The 18,650-nt window shown below is 38.6% G+C and overlaps 1 protein-coding gene across 2 annotated transcripts in view; it reads right to left on the reverse strand.

Moving 5' to 3' along the window:
• The window catches only part of ATP9B (ATPase phospholipid transporting 9B), a 451,056-nt gene that overhangs the window by 31,350 nt on the left and 401,056 nt on the right, over positions 1–18,650 (reverse strand). For both annotated transcript variants that reach the window (XM_089682349.1, XM_089682348.1), the window contains exons 19-23: positions 18,165–18,335; positions 17,928–18,026; positions 9,451–9,540; positions 8,040–8,184; positions 7,572–7,636 (exon numbers count right to left, since the gene is read on the reverse strand). In XM_089682349.1, the coding sequence (XP_089538475.1) occupies positions 7,572–7,636; positions 8,040–8,184; positions 9,451–9,540; positions 17,928–18,026; positions 18,165–18,335 (570 nt within the window). The remainder of the gene's footprint in view (positions 1–7,571; positions 7,637–8,039; positions 8,185–9,450; positions 9,541–17,927; positions 18,027–18,164; positions 18,336–18,650) is intronic.

An 18,650-nucleotide genomic window follows, 5' to 3' on the forward strand; every position in this document is an offset into this window, starting at 1 on the left:
TTTTCCACATTTTGTCAAAAACGTAAATGTATTTTATTGGGATTGTATGTGATAGACGAACAAAAAGTAGCACATCATTGTGAAATTTTAAATTTTTTTTTAGAAATAAATATCTGAAAAGTGTGGCATGCATTTGTATTCAGTCCCCTTTACTCTGATACCCCTAACCAAAATCTAGTGAAACCAATTGTTGTCTTATCTCAATTTGGAGGATAACTTATTTATAAATGTATTTTCCCGCAGCAACTAGTCCAACAGTTCTTTTCCAGAGAGATGCATTTAATCAGCTCAGTAACAATCCATAAAACAGACAGGGTATCAGACACCTTCAGAGGACCCACTTTCTCCTGTCCCACTTACTCCTGAACTCAACCAAAAAACCTTCCCTAATATACACCTTTTCCCATTGACCAAAGTGTTAAGCAATCTGATTGGTTGGTTTTATAAGCATGTTTGATCTTATGTGCTACAAACAATATGTCTAGAACTAGAACAGCTGTATGCATAGATTTTAATTACAAAGTTAAATAGATACTCCTTGTCTTGTTTGTGGCAAAACTGCAGTCTTTAACATCGTTGTACAAAGGTGGACACGAGACTCACCTTGAAATTCTGTTCACCATAAATAAGTACACTATGAATATTTAAGACCTTTCCAAATCTAATCAGACAAACGTACATTTTACAATGCTGGTAGATTTGCAAATAACCTGCTCTGAATCTCCCCCTGACTCTCCACATATTTATCCAACCACAGGGTAACCCTAACATAACAAAGGTAAGGTAATTACCTTGTGCATAAATTAACATAGTAAGGAGTCCTTGGCTATCTTTTTGGTCAATAGCGTGAATATGAACTATATATATATATATATATATATATATATATATATATATACACACACATACAGTGGGGATCGAAAGTTTGGGCACCCCAGCTAAAAATTTGTATTAATGTGCATAAAGAAGCCAAGGAAAGATGGAAAAATCTCCAAAAGGCATCAAATTACAGATTAGACATTCTTATAATATGTCAACAAAAGTTAGATTTTATTTCCATCATTTACACTTTCAAAATAACAGAAAACAAAAAAATGGCGTCTGCAAAAGTTTGGGCATCCTGCAGAATTTATAGCATGCACTGCCCCCTTTGCAAAGCTGAGACCTGCCAGTGTCATGGATTGTTCTCAATCATCGTCTGGGAAAACCAGGTTATGTCAATCTCAAAGGTTTTAAATGCCCAGACTCATCTGACCTTGCCCCAACAATCAGCACCATGGGTTCTTCTAAGCAGTTGTCTAGAAAACTGAAACTGAAAATAGTTGACGCTCACAAAGCTGGACAAGGCTATAAGAAGATAGCAAAGCGTTTTCAGATGTCAATATCCTCTGTTCGGAATGTAATTAAGAAATGGCAGTCATCAGGAACAGTGGAAGTTAAAGCAAGATCTGGAAGACCAAGAAAATATCAGACAGAACAGCTCGCAGGATTGTGAGAAAAACAATTCAAAACCCACGTTTGACTGCACGATCCCTCCAGAAAGATCTGGCAGACACTGGAGTTGTGGTACACTATTCCACTATAAAGAGATACTTGTACAAATATGGTCTTCATGGAAGAGTCATCAGAAGAAAACCTCTTCTACGTCCTCACCACAAAAATCATCGTTTGAACTTTGCAAATGAACATATAGACAAGCCTGATGCATTTTGGAAACAAGTTCTGTGGACCGATGAGGTTAAAATTGAACTTTTTGGCTGGAATGAGCAAAGGTACGTTTGGAGAAGAAGGGGCACAGAATTTAATGAAAAGAACCTCTGTCCAACTGTTAAGCATGGGGTTGGATCAATCATGCTTTGGGGTTGTGTTGCAGCCAGTGGCACAGGGAACATCTCACGAGTAGAAGGAAAAATGGATTCAATAAAATTTCAGCAAATTTTGGATGGTAACTTGATACCATCTGTGAAAAAGCTGAAGTTAAAGAGAGGATGGCTTCTACAAATGGATAATGATCCTAAACACACCTCGAAATCCACGGGGGATTACATCAAGAGGCGTAAACTGAAGGTTTTGCCATGGCCTTCACAATCTCCTGACCTCAACATAATTGAAAATCTATGGATAGACCCTAAAAGAGCAGTGCGTGACAGACAGCCCAGAAATCTCAAAGAACTGGAAGACTTTTGTAAGGAAGAATGGGCAAAGATACCTTAAACAAGATTTGAAAGACTCTTGGCTGGCTACAAAAAGCGTTTACAAGCTGTGATACTTGCCAAAGGGGGTAGTACAAGATATTAACTCTGCAGGGTGCCCAAACTATTGCAGACGCCATTTTTTTGTTTTCTGTTATTTTGAAAGTGTAAATGATGGAAATAAAATCTAACTTTTGTTGACATATTATAAGAATGTCTAATCTGTAATTTGATGCCTTTTGGAGATTTTTCCATCTTTCCTTGGCTTCTTTATGCACATTAATACAAATTTTAAGCTGGGGTGCCCAAACTTTCGATCCCCACTGTATAATTACAATATCCCACACCAATTGCAATCAGAAGTCACCTAATTAGTAAACAGAGTCCACCTGTGTGTAATTTAATCTCAGTATAAATACAGCTGTTCTGTGAAGCCCCCAGAGGTTTGTTAGAGAACATTAGTGAACAAATAGCATCATGGATGCCAAGTAACATACCAGAGAGCTCAGTGATAAAGTTGTGGAGAAGTTTAAAACAGGGTTAGGTTATTAAAAAATATCCCAAGCTTTGAACATCTCATGGAGCATTGTTCAATCCATCATCCGAAAATGGAAAGAGTATGGCACAACTGCAAACCTACCAAGACATGGCTGTCCGCCTAAACTGACAGGCAAGGAGAGCATTAGTCAGAGAAGCAGCCAAGAGGCCCATGGCAACTCTGGAGGAGCTGCAGAGATCCACAGCCCATGTGGGAGAATCTGTCCACAGGACAACTATTAGTTGTACACTCCACAAATCTGGCCTTTATGGAAGAGTAGCAAGAAGAAAGCCACTGTTGAAAAAAAGCCATAAAAATTCCCCTTTGCAGTTTGCGAGAAGCCATGTGGGGGACACAGCAAATATATGGAAGAAGGTGCTCTGGTCAGAGGAGACCAAAATTTAACTTTTTGGCCTAAAAAATGCTATATGTGGTGGAAAACTAACATTGCAAATCACCCTGAACACACCATCTCCACCGTGAAACATGGTGGTGGCAGCATCACATTGTGGGGATGCTTTTCTTCAGCAGGGACAGAGAAGCTCGCCAGAGTTGATGGGAAGATGGATGGAGCCAAATACAGGGCAATCTTAGAAGAAAACATATACAAAAAAGGTGCAGCGCTAATGTGTATCATAAATTAAAGTGAAACGACTAGTAAAACACTAGAATAATTATATTCTTAAGACTGATGACCTGCGTGATAAAAAGATGTTTAGAGTGCATAAATGAATAAAATTATAAATAACAAAAAGTCCAAATTAAAGTGTCCAAAAGTGTTGAATTGTAACAAATGAGATGGAGTGATAAGTATATCCGTGACAATCCTTCATCTTATTGCACTCACCAGAAACAAAAAACAAATGATCTTTTTGTACAGCAACTCCTCCAAAAGATATAGCCCCTCTGCGGCCAGATTTGCTGCGTATAAAATACAGCTGGACTCTATGTGGAAATCCCTCTGAAAAAAGTATAACTTCTCCACGGCATCACTTGGTCCTCGGTCTGATTAGGGTGAATCCTTTTTCCTGGTGTCCTTGGTCTGGTTGCGTAATCTTAAGGGTTCACTTACTCCAGTGGTGGGTGGGTCTTAAATGCTGCTCACCAGAATGATGTAATTCCACCCAGAAAATGACTGGCTCTGGATCTCAGATGTATAAAACTTGTGTCTGGCACAAAATGGTCAGTATTAAGGGTTCCTGCTTGGTCACGAGGCCAAGCAGGAACCCTTGCTAATGACCATTTTTACGACCCACCCACCACTGGAATTAGAGAACCCCTAAGATCACGCAACCAGACCAAGGACACCAGGAAAGTTCCCAAGCAATGCATAAACAGTATGAGCAACAATGAGTTAAACATTACTTTGCCAATAGGCCAAAACAACATGGGCCAGAAGATCCAACTTCAGAGTGACATTTGCATTTGCAGAAGATTGGATGTCTACATGGTAAAAGTTTGAAAATTATGAACAGAAGACCAGGTGGTGGTTTTACACAACTGGGCTACAGAGGCTTGCTGCCGAAATGCCCAGTAAAATCCCACCGATCTGGTTTAATGGGCATTGTTGGGGTGGTGATTCACAAAGATAAGGAATTCCTTGCTTGGCTGGACAGGAACATAGGTATATAAATATAAGGAACCTATTATTTCCAGGTCATCAAGATGTTTAGTTGGAGAGTTTATAAATGGAAGTGGGTGTATTGGTACTGCCTTGACGGAAACTACCAATAGGTTTTGCTCTCTCATGTAGAATGTGATTGTGGACTGTCTCTTAAATCTCAATTCTTGAGCATGTGCTCTTAGAGAAAAAAATCTTTTTTTTATAGAATAAAGACTTTAGTTTATGATGTGCCTAGGACTAAACTCAAGTATTCCAGGCAAAATGAAGGCTGGAGAACAGATATGTTTAAATTAATCACCCATCCAAAGGCATGGAGCATTTGAATTCTTCTGTAGACATTTTCTGATAGTTTCAGAAGAAAGTCATCTTGATGGTCTGTGAATTGGATGCCTCAAGTTCTAAGAAGGGTAAATAGAGTTGCTAAAAACTCTGTGAACACTCTGGGAGCTGAGGATAGACCAAAAGGCTGTGTGCCAAACTGGAAGTGATTCTCTGCCACGGCAAACTGCAGAAAGAGCTGACGATGTGGGTAAATTGGATTATGTAATATAGATAGGTATCTTGGCTGTCCGTGGATGCCATGTAATCCTCTTATCTGTCTCAGGGAGGCAATTATTAACCTTGCATATATCATGTGAAATTCCACAACTTGAAGGAACCCTGTTGGGCTATGGTACCATAAACAGGTTTGAGTAGAATCCTTTTAACCTGTCTTGTAGCAGTACTGGCACTATAGCTACCTGGGACAAATGATGGTTCACAGAATTCTACAAATCCAACTGTCTTTGGGCAGTTTTTGATTGATTTGAAAGAAGAAAGTGGTGAGGGGCAGAGTTTTAAACTCTATTTTCTAGTAGTAGTCATGTTAGTATTTCACTGCCCATGTATCTGCAGTTAGATGTACTGAAATTGCAGTAAGAGTTGGTTGCAAGGCAGGGCCTGCAAGAATAAAGAGAGAGTCTCAAATTTTCTATCTGTAGAATCTTTGAAGAAGGAACCTCTTCTATATGTATAGTGAGATGCTTGATTAGGACAGAGACAACAGGATCAATCAAAGGAACAGCCCACTTCTTTGCAATTTATTTTTCACTAGAGTTTAGCAGAAATTTGGACAGAAGTGAAGATCCTTTCTGGAGTGATCCAATCATAATAGACTGCACATCCTATCTGTTCATAAACAGGGAATGTTTTACAGGATTTTGCAGGTCTCTATACCCAAAGGGGCATGGAGACAGAGGAGAGTCAGGCTGCACAATGCCAAAGATTTTGCAGACACAAGCAATGATCTTTTAAATGTTAGAAAGCAGGTGGTGTGAAACTCCCTATTCAATATATCAGCCTTCTGGAGAATAAAAATCTTCTGCAGCTTCTTCCCATACTGCCTCAATATCCTCTTCAATCCCTTCTGTGTTTGCATCCTTTAGGCCAGTATATCGGGATCTGGCTCACGTTGTGAAACAGAAGAAGGAGAAGAGGTGTGGCCTTTTTTGATCTGGATGAAGGTGGCTGTATTAAATCCATAAATCTTGGAAGGAAATGTTACATAGATGCAGAGAATTCTGCTTTACTCAAATAGGCCACTTATTCCCGTGAGTGAAGTAAAGCTAGAATTGGATGCTTAGACCAGTGATAGAGCCTGTGCTTACTCTGAGGTGGGATGCACCGTAACTCTGAGGTGGAGCTCTATGCGGGTCTTCAGCAGAGCTAATATTTGCCTGTGATTTTTAAAATGGTTCCTTTTCGCCTGGTCCCTGTCATATCTACAGGTGAGGGTATTTCTCTGTGGGTACTCACAGAATAGGGTGTACAGTATAGGGTAAGCATGTACATAAAGCATCTGTGATAACCCAGGTGTAGGCTTTTCTGTAAAACATGCTCGACTAAGGGGCATGAGAAAGCACCTGAGTACCTCATAAGGGCTCTAGGTGGAAGTAGCAATAAAGCACACAACCAGTGGTGTGATGTAATACCTGGTCTTCCACTTGAGACTGAGCTTTTAGAGGTTACTTTTAGCACCAAGTTTGAAATGTTTACACTGCAAGGAGAATACATTGCAAACATTGGGTCTTCTTACCTGACCATGACGCTGAACTGTATAAAAAGTCCAGGTTTCAGAACCTATCTGATCCCTATGTGCCTATCCAAGTTTTGGCCTTACCATAGTCCGTTATGCCCAATGCTCTAATTTGCTCCAGACACATCCTTTCATTTATTGTGGGCCTGCCCCAATATCCAAGGATATTGGACTCAAGTGGGGAAGTTTCTTCATGACACAATGGGCTCCCCACTAACTCTACATCCCAAGCAATGCTTTTTAGGGCTAAATCCAAATCCTGATGCAGATCAATTTATTACAATATTTCTACATGAAACTTTATTCACTGCAAGAAAGCTAATAGCAGGAGACTGGATGCAAGCTTTACCTCCTACCTTCCAAGCCTGGCTGCTGAAAGTAAATGCTTATTTATAATCATAGGGGTTGTCTATCCAAATACAATAAAATTTGGGACTGCTGGTTGCAACATCCTATTACATGTGGGTGACTTTTATCTATGTTCTTTTTGGCAATGCGCCATGTCACATATCTTTTTAACCAATTTGAATAACAACAGCTGATATTGTATAGACTGAAGCCTGGTTACTGTAGTTTAAGTATTGCTCTTCTTTTTTTTTTTTACTTCCCTGTACCTGTCTTATGGGATGTAATACTGTCATTTAATGCCAAATGTTTTGTTAATTACTTCTTAAATGGGATAACTGCTATTGTTTGGACCTATTGCAAGCCGTCCCCACAGTATGGGGTCTGGGTTCAACTACCAAAGTTTTAAAGAGGTTGCTCTGATATGGATACACTGCTTCCACGTTGGCATAGAAGACAGTGATCAGTTGAGGGAAGAATTTGAAGATAGTATATTAAAGACAAATAATAAATTATTTAAGCTAAGGATTATTTTCTCAATGAAGGAGTAAAAATCCATCATCTACAGGCACAAAACTGAGGACTCACGAAGTTGGGGTAGGGTTCTAGAGCAGCTGTCAGGGGACATGTCTTTTAAAGCTTTGCCAGTGTCCAAATACCTGAAGCCACACGCCTATAACTCACGTGTACGAATATTCTACTGTACAATTAAGATATACAGTTTAAAAGAAGGTGTTTCTATAAACACAGTGATTATAGCCAGCATGCCAATAGAATGTTAAAACAAAATAATATTACCTTTCCTTCTATGCCAATCCCACAGTCAGCTGCTTGGATCATGCTCACATCATTACCTCCATCCCCTGAGCAAAAAAAATATCATTACATAAGTAAGAGTAAGTTGTACATTCACAAAATCTTTGCATGCTCTTTTGAATACTTCCCCGCTCCTCACAAAACTAAGATAAAAACTATTTTGGCTGGACATTCACTATACGTTTATTGCAACATTCCATAAATGTACAAAGGTAGTAAACAATGGTAAAATGCATATTAGAGCACTTTAATGCATGCTAAAATGTATGTTACTTTATGTTCAGGGATGTGAATAGACCTGAATACACATAAGATTTAAAAGGTCAGGTAGAAATTTATTTTTTCTATTTCATTCACATTTTTTATACAAGGCACAGTATAACATGTGAGGCTTTAGCTTTATAACAAGGCAGTGGTCCTATCAATATTACACTGGCATTGCTGCCTCACCTATAGCACATGTGCGTTTTCCTGTGTGTTGCTGTAAGAGCTTTACAATCTGAGCTTTCTGTGTTGGTGAACATCGGCAGCACACAACAGCAGGACACTGGCAGGCAAGTTCAACAAATTCATGCTCATAATACTTCAAACACACCTAGAGGGTGCAAAGAGATACAGCATTTAATATACTTTACAAAATGTCAGTAATGGAAGGTATAAATCAAAACTATTAGGCTTTTTCAAAAGGCAGAACAGAAGGCAGCGATGTACTATGCCACAGCAACCAACCATAACTGATTCCTAATAGTTACTGCCCTAAAGTAGAACTATAGACATTGGATTAGAAGGGAGAGTTATAACCCCTGTCAGTTTATTTTTTCTGTGTCCTATTGGGGAGATTTATCTTCACTTTCTGTCCCATAGCCAAAACAGGAAGTGAGAAAATCTCTGTAACTTAAGGGAATTCCTTAGGGACCCCCAGGTCACCAGAACCAGTGTCCCCATTGGAAAAATTCTCCTCTATTACTTTTCTTGGGACAACCCAAAATTTGGGGTTTCTTTTACTTTCAATGATAATGGTAAACAGGACAGACAGAGAGAGTGAAGCTCCTTAATGGGGGTACAGGCAGCAAAAAACCCCAAAAACTAATAGGTCTCTAATCCATCTCCACTCTGTCCAAAACTAAAGATAATGTTTTGCCTTTAGTTATACTTTAGGCACAACCTTACTGCTGAATCATTGGATTTAGTACTGAACAACATAGTTTTAAATTAAATTTGTATTAAGAGAAATAGGCAGGGCTGCCATTGCTGACCTCCTTTGGAAAGTTCTAATTGTGTGAATACAGCTTCAATAATTCTGGGATACAGATTCAGAACCAGCATGCAGCATAATAGATATGGACTGCTGATCTCTATATTGTGTCAGGTCAATGACTCATTTGGGGCAATTTCACTTTGCAAAGTGAATGTTCACTGAGCTTGGTAAATATGGTAAAGCTGTGTTTTCTTTAATTATCTAATCATGTGCATGCACAACAATCACTTTTCTCAGGGAACAATTTCTATTCCTTTAGTAAATGAATCTAAATGAATTTAAGCTATTTGATCAGCTTGAAATACCAGTATTTTTCAGAAGCAGAGGCCAATGGCTAACTCCTTACTTCAACTTATGTTTACGTAAATACATATTACACTTTTATTTCTTTGACTTTTTCTTAATAAGACAGAGTTGTACAGGGTAGTACACTATTACAATATAACACTTGCACCCCATAATCCACAAATCACACGATGCAGGGACAATCACATTCGCTATTTTATTTTCAAATATATTGATTCTATTTCAATCAAGATACTTTAGGACATATTTTACATATTATATTTGCATATAATATATTCTGTCTGCATATAATCTTACCTCAAGAGAATCCCCTGCTATTACCAAGGTACAGTCATGTTTTCTTCGGAAAGCATTAAGTTCCAAGTGAGCTTCGCTTCGACTGCTTACCTTTAAAAAAACAAAATCAGTTTTACTGTTTCCTAAAACACAATTGTGGAATACAGGTATGCATGACTGCAAAATGGTCGAATGCCCAAGAAATATTGCAAAATGGCAGAGTACCCATGCAATATAAAGGCATCTGTGCTACTGAAAATGAAAAAAAAAATAGCAATCAAAACAAATATAAAAGTATCAACAAGAATAGAAAGGTTGTTATGGCTATTTAATATGACACAGCTTAAAATATAAATGTAATGTGAAACATATCTTTCAGTTTGGGTTGGGTTGGACAATCTGAGCCTAATTGTTGATTCCAACCACTTGTAACAAAAGAGATTTGATATTTTAGCTTTTATGTGGCTTTCTGTTTGGCAAACAAAGCTTATACCCGTGGAGCAGCATTGTGCACCCCCCACGCCACTCCTGTCAGAATGTGATGTTCACAAAAGAAAGAGAACCTACATACAGTCAGATCATAAGAGCTCTCCGCACTCAACCCCTGGCCATGGACATTACAGCACAAGCCAACGTCAATGCTAGTAGACTGGCCTCCATGCTACAGTTCCCACTACTAAATTCAACCTTATGTTTATGTGTGTTTGTCCAGGTCTTGTTTGTACTTGACATCTTAGATACTTTGCACTGACAGTGAACCTGTCCAAGGACAATAGTATTAAACAGCAGGCAAAAAAGTATGTACCATGAGATGACTTTTAAGGGTTCATTCACATGCTAGCCCAATGCAATAACAAGAAAATATAAAACATTTTTAACGTGCCCAGATCATACTATATGTTGTGTCTAGGTTCAGAAAGGCTTTCAGAAAACACACAGTGGCAGTTCAAAGGTATATGCAGCAGCTTGGGGTATATGCTTTGCTTCAACACAAGTTTCCAACATTTTTGTTGGGGATATTTTGACATTAAAAAAAAAAGAAAGAATAAAACAATAGATAACTGAGCCCAGCACCATGGGGCAGATTGACCCTTTACTATAAAGCCTCAATAGTCTGGTTGATCAGGATTTATAAGCTTTACTGTTGTCCAGATAGCCATGAAATCATTCATAAAAAAATTTCTATAAGTAAATGAACTTTCAGCAGCCAATGAGAAATAAAGAATCATCCACTGCACTAATTACCAATACTGAAAACTGTAGAAGATTAGCATACATCCTTATAACGCTAACCACTGAGAAACAATCAAAGCTCTGAATTTCATTTCAATGACCCAACACAGCAAATTAACATAATTGTAGTCTCTTTTCTTATTATAAGCTATAGAAAAACTCAAACTAAATAGATTTTCTTCAAGAAACCTAATTTGTGATGTTACTTTACGAAAAGGTCAACAAAAATTGATCTGAAGTTTTATCAGAAGCATTAATAATTTAATTGCAAATGGCAGACTGCAGGGCCTAATCTGCTATTCTGTTTCACAACAAACTACATTTACATGTAAATTATATTCTAATAATTATTTCTGTCGGAAAAGTGCTTCATTTAGATGAGACACAGACATATGTCTTATCGGAGGGCAGCAAAAGAAGTCTTAACAACTTTACCATTTTTATATGGGGACATAAAACCATTTTATAATTAAAAGTGCACGTGAAATGGCTGGTTTCCCTGAGATTCCTTAAAAATAATTATTATTTAAAATATTCTACTGAGTGCCTAACATGTTCTCATATATTTTATGTGCTTAATTATTTCCTATTTGGTAATTCTTCTTTGTGTGCAAAAAGAACATGGTGTCTTGTTAGACACTCTATGCAGGTAATGTTCCACAGTAATGTTCCACAGTGAGTATAACAAGCAAGCTTTACTGCATATACAGACTGATTTCACTGTTATGGGTTTAGTAATACTTCAACCACTTGCCCTCCAGAGGATTTACCCCCTTTCCTGACCAGGCCATTTTTTGCAATATGGCACTGCGTTAATTTAACTGACAATTGCACGATCATGCAACGCTGTACATAAATGCCATTTATGTCCCTTTTTACCACAAATAAAGCTTTCTTTTGGTGGTATTTGATCACCTCTGTGGTTTTTATTTTTTGCACTATAAACAAAAAGAGACCGAAAATTTTACAATTTAATGTTTTATTATTTTTATAATTTTTTCTGGTACCAAAAGCTTTATTAAACATGGTGAAAAAAAGACATACAAATCAAAACAACACGTGTGATACAAAGTTGCACCAGCAAATAGAGGACATGAAAGTATCATACATGGACACATAAATACACATATAAGGCTCACGCAGGGGCCTAGATGGTGCACCATAAAGCAGAAAACTGTGAAGCTTGCATTCATGCTATTGAATACATAGGAAATATTCAACAAAAACAACAAAAGTGTAGAGAGCCCTGCTATCCTGAGGAAACATGTTCCAGAGAATTATAGGACTGCCAGGTATCTACAGCATGTGACGACCAATCGGTCTTCACTAAATAAACCATGTAGGAAGAGAGATAAGGAAAAAATAAAAGGAAGTCTAGGGAAAGCTGAGGGGGTCAAGAGCACTAGACTCCCTAACTCGAAAAGAGACTGAAAAAAAGGAAGGGTGCAGGAAGAGAAAGTATATAGACCAGCAAAAGGAAAGAAGTTTGCCTATGAGGAGAGCCAGAATACATGACCCCCATAAAGAGGGAGTGAAGGGGCAAATCTCAACATATTAGAGATTAGTGAGTTTCGTAGTGAAGCGTGAAACTGAGTAATAATCCACCAAAGGTTGCCAGACTGAAAAGAGCCTGTCATGGTTGTCCTCCATTTCGCTGTCAATTTTCTCATTAATAAAGAAGCCTTGGATCCTAGACCTGACTTCCTCAAATTGTAAACTAGGGGACTTCTAAGAGCTGGCAATAGTTTGTTTAGTGGCCATAGAAAAAAAACCTACAAGCAAACGAAGTTTACGAGGTAGGCCACGGAGTGGCCTAAAAAGTAAAGCTTCAATCCGGTCTTTTTTAAGGTTAATAGATGTTACTGAATATATAAAATAAGAGACCGACAATTTTGAAAAAAATAAACCCCAATATTTTGACTTTTTGCTATAAAACATATAGAATTAAAAAATTAAAAAAATCAAATTTCGCCATAAATTTAGGCTAAAATGTATTCTGCTACATGTCTCTGCTAAAAAAAATCCAAATACATGTAAATGAATTGGTTTACGTGAAAATTATAGCGTCTACAAATGGCGGTATATATACACTGTAATTTTTATTATTTTTATACTAGTAATGGCAACGATCAGCGACTTATAGCCAGACTGCAGTGGGAATTTTGACACTGGGTGGGAACTGACTAATTGCCACTGACATCTCCAGTGACACTAATACAGTGATCGGTGCTAATAAAAAGCACTGATACTGTACTAATGACACAGAGCAGGATGGGGTTAACATCTGGGGTGATCAAAGGGTTAACTGTGTGCTGTGTGTGTTTTTACTATGTGTGCTTTTTTTCTACGGAGACATGCTGCTTAGTATTTCTCTGCTGTGCTGGTAGGGCATCACGCGTGTGAGCTTCCTACCCGGAAATGCACATCATGTATATATGCGTGATTTTGCACAGCCATGCTGTCCTGTAGCAGTATTTCTGCTATAGGGTGGCGGGCAAGCAGGTAAGATAACATTATAATACATATAACAATTTTTTTCTCTTTTTTTTGCTTAAGGCTTTCTTTTGGTGATAATGTCTCTCAAACATGACTTTATTTTTTATGCTGTCTTATAAAAAGTAAGTTAGTTTAAAAAAATAGTTTTATTGTAGATAATAAGTAAACATTTTATTCTATCATTTGTCTCTTTTAAAATTACACTACAATTGTGATTCAGGTAAAAAGCATTGCAAAGTTATTCACAAATTAAATTAATACCTTTTATTTAATTTAATTTAATCTGTCATAAAAGACACCAACATCATGTACTCGTAAAAGCCCTCCACACTGGCAGTGTTAAAACAAAACACCTAAGCAGAAAAACAATGTTGTAAGGCCTATGTTAATGCGTCCTCAGGACTGGGCTTTCAAGTAGAAGATAAATATAAATGTGTCCAATGCCCCCAACAGGTTGCCTGTTGTGTGATAACCAGGATAATAGGGGTATAAGGTGCATTTATAAGTTTACAAATCTACATTTTTTACTTTTTACTGTATTTGCATATTCCTTTTTAGATGGACATGGAAACTAATCATGTACTTGCCTATAACTGTGAAAAGTGTGGACACGACAGGCCTCACACCACTGTTGTTCTGCTTAGATGTTTTGTGTTATGCTAAACAAGCAATTAGTTAATATTCATGTATCAAATCTAAAAACTTCAAATGGACTGCTTTCATAAGCAAATGTTGCTGGTACCTTCTTTTGACTGCCAAAATAATAAAATATCTTTGTTTTTTTTTGCTTTTTTATGATATGTACAATGCTTAACGCCACTATTTTAAATATTGGGATGCTGGTTCCATGCGATTTATAATCAAAGGATCAACCACAGCAGTGGTGAGATTTGTTTTTAGCGATTTTGATCGGTCAGTCCTGGTTTAGAAACATAGAAGAATGATGGCAAAAAAAAAACAAGTGGTCCATCGAGTCTGTCCATTTTTTTTATATTTATACATGTTTTTTTTTACGTATTTGTTACTTTTTTGTTTGAGTATAGGTTCTTGTTTGTCCCAAGCATGTTTGAATCCACTTACTGTTTATTGACTCACTACTTCTGCTGGAAGTCTATTCCAAGCATCACCTATTCTTTCAGTAAAATAATGCCTTCAAAGTTTTGAACTTTCCTCCTGTTAATTTGAGGCCATGTCCCTGTATTTTTCATCTTGGCTTCATATTGAAAATACTGCCCTCCTGAACCTTATACCCACCCTTGATATCTCATGTCTCCCCTTTCCCTTCTTTCCTCCAGACTGTACATATTAAATTCCCAAAGTCTCTCCTGATAAGTTATATCCCTCAGACCTCTCACCATTCTTGTTACCCATTTCTGGACCTGTTATATCTTATCAATATCTTTTTTTTAAGTAAGGTCTCCAGAACAATATTCTAAATGAGGTCTAACTAAAGATCGACATAGGAGAATCAGGTCATCCTTCCTCCTGTTGGGTGATCCCTCTAGTGATGCATCCTAGAATTTTATTTGCTTTTCCCACTGCATGGCCACACTGCTTATTTTGCAATCATCTGAAATAAATATTCCCAAATCTTTTTACTCTGTAATACTGTATCCCCAAAAATGTAGTATATCAAGGGATTCCTTTACCCTAGGTGCATTATTCTACATTTAGAAACATTGAACTTCAGTTTCCACAGCTTTGACTAAACTTCCAGCAATGCCAAATCACGTTGCATGTTACAGACACCTCTAGGATTATTAACCCTATTGAGCACTTTCAATATCATCAGCAAAAAGACATACATTACATTAGTGTACATGACGTGACAAACCCTGCTATCTACTATATTATTTTTAACACCAGAAACTTTAACCGCCTCCCGGCCGCCTTATATAGTCCAATGACGGGCACAAGGTGGTTCTCTCGTTCTGGGAGGACATTATATGACTTCCTCCCATTCTCACCGAGCATGCGGGGCTCCGGGAGTGCGCAGCGCGGCGATTGGCGGTGCGCTGTGTCCCTCGGACACAGCAGATGAACGATCACGGAAAGAGCCGAAGATGTCGGCTTGGTCATGTGATCAGCTGTGTCCAATCACAGCTGATCGCATGTAAACAGGGAAATGCCGGTTATCGGCATGTCTCTCCTCTCGAGCTGTCACGCTGACAGCTTGAGAGGAGAGCAGAGCCAGTAATTGGCATTCCTCGGAAGGGACATGTGCACTGATCATCAGGGCACTGATGATCAGTGTGCCCTGATGATCAGTGTAGCCCCAGCAGTGCCACCTGTCAGTGTCCATCAGTGCCAGCTCTCAGTGCCCATCTGAGCTGCCTTTCAGTGTCACCCACCAGTGCCAGTCAGTGCCACCTATCAATGCCTATCAGTGCCAGTCAGTGCCACCTATCATTGCCAGTCAGTGCTGCCTATCAGTGTGCATCAGTGCTGCCTATCAGTGCCGCCTAACAGTGCCAGTCAGTGCCACCTAACAGTGCCAGTCAGTCCCGCCTATCAGTGCCAGCCAGTGCCATATATCAGTGATGCCTGTCAATGCCCATCAGTGCCACCTACCAGTGCCTTATCAGTGCCCATCAGTGCCACCTATCAGTGTCCATCAGTGCAGCCTATCAGTGCCCATCATTGCAGCCTCATTAGCGCACATCAGTGAAGGAGAAAAATCATTTATTTACAAAATTTTATAACAAAAACTAAGAAAAAAATTTTTTTTCAAAATTTTCAGTGGTTTTTGGTTTGTTTAAGAAAAAATAAAAAACCCAGAGGTGATTAAATACCACCAAAATAAAGCTCTATCTGTCACAAAAAAATGCTAAAAATGTCATATGGGTACAGTGTTGCATGACCGCGCAATTGTCATTCAAAGTGTGACAGCGCTGAAAGCTGGATATTGGCCTGGGCAGGAAGGGGGTATAATTGCCCTGTAGGCTATTGGTTAACTGAATTAACTACCCCAGCAGCCAAGTCCTTAGCAACACAAATCTCCACATTTGTTTTGACCTGCTAAGGACAATAAACACTTGCCTTCTGGAAGATTTTACCCCCTTCATGACCAGGCCATTTTTTGCTATTTGGCACTGTATTACTTTATCTGACAATTGCACGGTCATGCAACACTGTACCCAAATGAAGTTTATATAATTTTTTCACAGAAATAGATCTTTCTTTTGTTGGTATTTGATCACCATAGGGTTTTTTTTATTTTTTGCGATATAAATGAAAAAAGACCAGAAATTGTGCGAAAACTCAATATAATTTCTTTCTGCTATAAAACATATCCCCCCAAAAAATGAAAACACAAATTTCCTCATAAATTTAGGCAAAAATGTATTCTGCTACATATTTTTGGTAAAAAATAACAATATATTGATTGGTTTTCGCAACAGTTATAGCATCTACAAACTGTTTTAGACACTGGAATTCTTATTTATTTATCTTTTTATACTAGTAATGGTGGTGAAAAGTGACTTATAGCGGGAATGTGATACGGCGGGCAATCTGACACTAACTGATATTATGTGGGAACTGACTAACTGCCACTGACATCTCCAGTGACACTAATACAGTTATCAGTCCTAATAATATACACTGATACTGTACTAAAGATACTGACTGGGAAGGGGTTAATATCTAGTAGGTCCCAGCCGGAAATCATTGGCCAAGATCCGCTGATCAGCTTGTGCTGTGACTAATTACAGCACAGCTGGGGTGGCGGGCACGCGTGCCTGCACCCCTTACCTAGAAGAGCCGGATCACGTATCAGATATGTGATCTGGCACAGGAGAACCTCTCTGCCACTGTACTCATACATGAGGGGGTCAGCAAGCAGATAATTCTTATTAAATCATTAAATCCTTGCTCACATTTCTCAGTTTAAATGCATGTTCAAAAAACTCCTCAATTTCATACTAAGAAGCTCAGTGCCCCTGTGTGAGGGATGTAGACCATCTCTTTTGTACAGCTCAAAATCAGATCACCTGCTAGAATCATGGAACAAAATGGATGAGCCGAACATCAATCCATGTATGGGCAGACTGTTTGTACACAACTACAAAGAAAGAAAAAAGTGCTAGCAAGAAATATATTAGCCTTTACCACAGTAGAGCTGAAGAGAAAATATCCACCCAACCAGAACACTTACAAAAAGACGAGGCATGCTTGAAGTAGGAGGGGTACCCTGGGTTGGCCTAGTTTTTGGTTTGCTAGTGTCAAATCCTCAGTGATTGTAAAGGCTTTTTTTTTTAAAATAGCAAGCATGTTATACTTATCTGCTCTGTGCAGTTGTTTTGAATAGCGCAGCCTTAGTCCTCCTTCTTCTTGGGTCCCCTGCCGGTGCTCCTGGCCCCTCTTTCCTGCCAAGTGCCCCCACAGCAAGCAGCTTGCTATGGGGGCTCCCGAGCCACTGCTCTGTGTGTCCATTCACACACAGTTGTGGCTCGGCCTGCCCCTGCTCTCTCCTCACTGGCTGTGACTGACAGTAGCGGGAGCCAATGGCACCTCCTGCTGTCTCAGCCACTGAGGTGACAGATCCAGGACAGCTGAGGCTCTCATGCACATCACTGAATCAAGTTGGGGCTCAGGTAAGTATTGGGGGGCTGCTGCACACAAAAGTTAAAAAACCTTGAGAATTTACAACCACTTTAACCCTGAAGGTTACAAACTTTCTAGGTCTCTCAATGGACAAGAAAGAAAAGAACACTATCTGGTTGACAAATATTATGCTAAAAAAGTATGTGACAAACTAGAACACTTACTAGTCTAAATATGTGAATATCCTGGTTTCTTGATACTAGATGAGAACTTTTTGCTATACAAGTTGCAGTCTCCAATTTATCACCTGTGAGCATCCAGATCTAATGAAAAAAATGTATAATACAAGTTAAATAGAGATATGCAACATAACAAGTACACAGACTCCAGCATAAGTCTATATGATTGGCATTATTTGAATCATTACATTTATGTGCAGGATACAACCTCAGAGCCCTTACCTTTATCCCTGCATTTCTCAGCATTTCCAGAGTTGGTCTGACATCAGCTTGCAGTTGATCTTCAACACCGGTTAAACAAAGCAATTCCATCTCTCTCTCCAGACTCTCTACCACAGCTGCCACCTTTAATGTTCTGTCATGCATACTTAACTTGGCTTGGTTATATCGATTCTGAGCAAAAGGACATTTCACAAGATACAATTTTAGACACATTTCTCAGTCCTGAGAAAATTAAATATCCATAAATGTAAAATAACCCAAATAAAGTAGAGCATGTGACATTCTACCATCACAAATTTACAAAGACAAATAATCAATTGCTTATTGAAACAACTTAATTAAAAAGACATTGAACTGATATATATTAAGGGCCCTTTCATACCAGCCTGTGTGCATTATGCTCCGTATTATACCTTCCCAGGTGTGTATAGTGAAGGAGAGGTGCAATGCATTGATCATGCTTTGACATGTGGTATGGTGCGTTGC

The sequence above is a fragment of the Staurois parvus genome, unplaced genomic scaffold (genome assembly GCF_062004578.1).
Source record: "Staurois parvus isolate SC_StPar_1 unplaced genomic scaffold, SC_StPar_1.0 ptg000287l, whole genome shotgun sequence".
NCBI classification, from domain to species: domain Eukaryota; kingdom Metazoa; phylum Chordata; class Amphibia; order Anura; family Ranidae; genus Staurois; species Staurois parvus.